This window comes from Pseudorasbora parva, chromosome 7 (genome assembly GCF_024679245.1).
Source record: "Pseudorasbora parva isolate DD20220531a chromosome 7, ASM2467924v1, whole genome shotgun sequence".
Lineage (NCBI taxonomy): Eukaryota > Metazoa > Chordata > Actinopteri > Cypriniformes > Gobionidae > Pseudorasbora > Pseudorasbora parva.
In genome coordinates, this window is record NC_090178.1 from 707,789 (window position 1) to 709,852 (window position 2,064).

General features: G+C 43.4%; 1 protein-coding gene across 1 annotated transcript in view; it reads right to left on the reverse strand.

Annotated features, from left to right (window-relative positions):
- Positions 1–258: 258 nt before the first annotated feature.
- The window catches only part of iqgap3 (IQ motif containing GTPase activating protein 3), a 98,168-nt gene continuing 96,362 nt past the window's right edge, over positions 259–2,064 (reverse strand). Inside the window, exons 36-38 of the mRNA XM_067447730.1 lie at positions 1,711–1,836; positions 1,466–1,574; positions 259–1,378 (exon numbers count right to left, since the gene is read on the reverse strand). Of these exons, the coding sequence (XP_067303831.1) occupies positions 1,265–1,378; positions 1,466–1,574; positions 1,711–1,836 (349 nt within the window). The 3' untranslated portion in view covers positions 259–1,264. The remainder of the gene's footprint in view (positions 1,379–1,465; positions 1,575–1,710; positions 1,837–2,064) is intronic.

Genomic DNA, 2,064 nt, shown 5'->3' on the forward strand with positions numbered 1-2,064 from the left:
TCTAAACACACTCCATGATCCTGAAATGAACAGGGACGTCTAAACACACTCCATGATCCTGAAATGAACAGGGACGTCTAAACACACTCCATGATCCTGAAATGAACAGAATCAGAAGACAAACGAGCAACAGAAACACCAGCCTTCAGAAAAATATGAACGATCTAAAGCTCTTCTGGAGAGATATTTCAGGGATGAACATTATATCAAAGATATTACACCATGAGGCGAACGGGACACAGACACTGTCCATACGTGCACAATCTTTTATTGTGGAAAAAAACAACATGAGTGTATAAACGACAGAAAAACAGATGTGAAGAGGGGAAGGAAAGATTTCAGAGGAGAGAAACAGACAGTAAATATTTACACAATTATTAGTTTGAGACGCGTCACTAAAACAGCGATTAAAAGAGCAGCTGACTGAACCAATGGAGAACTAGTGTGACTAGTCTCTCACACACACACACACACACACACTCACTCTCAAACATACACTTACACACACACACACATACACACTCTAAAAACACTCACTCAAACATACACTTACACTCGCACATACACACTCACTCACTCTCAAACATACACTTACACACACACACACAGACACACACTCTAAAAACACTCACGCAAACATACACTTACACGCACTCACACACACACACTCTCACTCACTCTCAAACATACTCTTACACGTGCACACATACACACTCTTTAACATACACTTACACACACACACACACACACACACACACACACACACACATACACTAACTCTCTCACACACACACTCTCACTCACTCTTAAACATACAGTCACTCACTCACACTCTCACTCTTAAACATACACACACACTCACTCTCAAACATACTCTTACACTCGCACACACACTCACTCACTCAGACACTCAAACACACAGTCACTCACTCACACTCTCTTAAACATACACACACACTTTCTCACTCTCTCTCACACACACACACGCACACACACACAAACAAATCGTTTCAGTGAATGAACAGAAATACAGTTCTGTGATTCATTCTAATAAAGTAAAGCTTCATTCTATTGGCCGATGATGAACTCATGAATATATAAGTAGTGTATGATAGTCTTGATTAATAAGGAAATACATGAGCAATGCTTTATGGGCTGCTTCTTGCTCAAGCGCAGGAGTATCGCTGGGAAAGAGTCGTGTTAATCTGGAGTGTGTGTGTGTAACATCGTCATATCCTCTGGAGAAGGTCACATGACTAACGCTTCACTTTTTGAAGAATTTCTTGTTAAGGAGGAAGATGAGCAGATTAACGTTAACTTTGGCTTTATCGAACATCTTCATCACGGCCACTTCCTCATACTGCAGCTGCAGCAGATCCTGCAAACACACACACACACACACATTATTCCCCATGTGTCCTCACGCACTGCTCAAGCGGCAGCACGGCGGTCACATGATCATCACCTGATATTTGAGCGGGAACCTCTCCATGTCCACGCCCATGAAGCGAGCCTTCACCAGGAACGAGCCGTCCTCCTCAGCGGGCACGATGTCAAAGATCACGTTCTTAAACCTGCAGGCGGAGTGTGAACACACAAAAGTGTGAGAGTGTGTGTGAGTGAGAGTATGAGAGTGAGTGAGTGAGTGTGAGAGAGAGAGAGACTGAGTGTGTGTGTGAGAGAGTGTGTGTGTGTGTGTGTGTGTCGTACTGAGTGACAGGCAGGTCTTCTATCTCCAGCAGAACTCCTTTCTCATGCAGTCGTGCTGCGGTGTACGTGAGAGTCGACTGCTTCTTCTTCCCTTTATTATCAGACACTTTCTTCCCGTTGATTTTACTGACAGACAGAAACAGATCACACACACACACACACATACAGATTGTTTAGTCTGAGCTGCTTTCAGTCGATGCAACATCAAAACAAACTCATGGAGTTGTGTAATCCATCATGTTTAAACGACATCAGACATTTCTGTAACGTCTCTCTTTGAGGCTTTAATGGCTGTCGTGGTGAATGGACACACTGCTTTAAAGGCCGTGCAATTCTCAAAACGCCCACAAGATG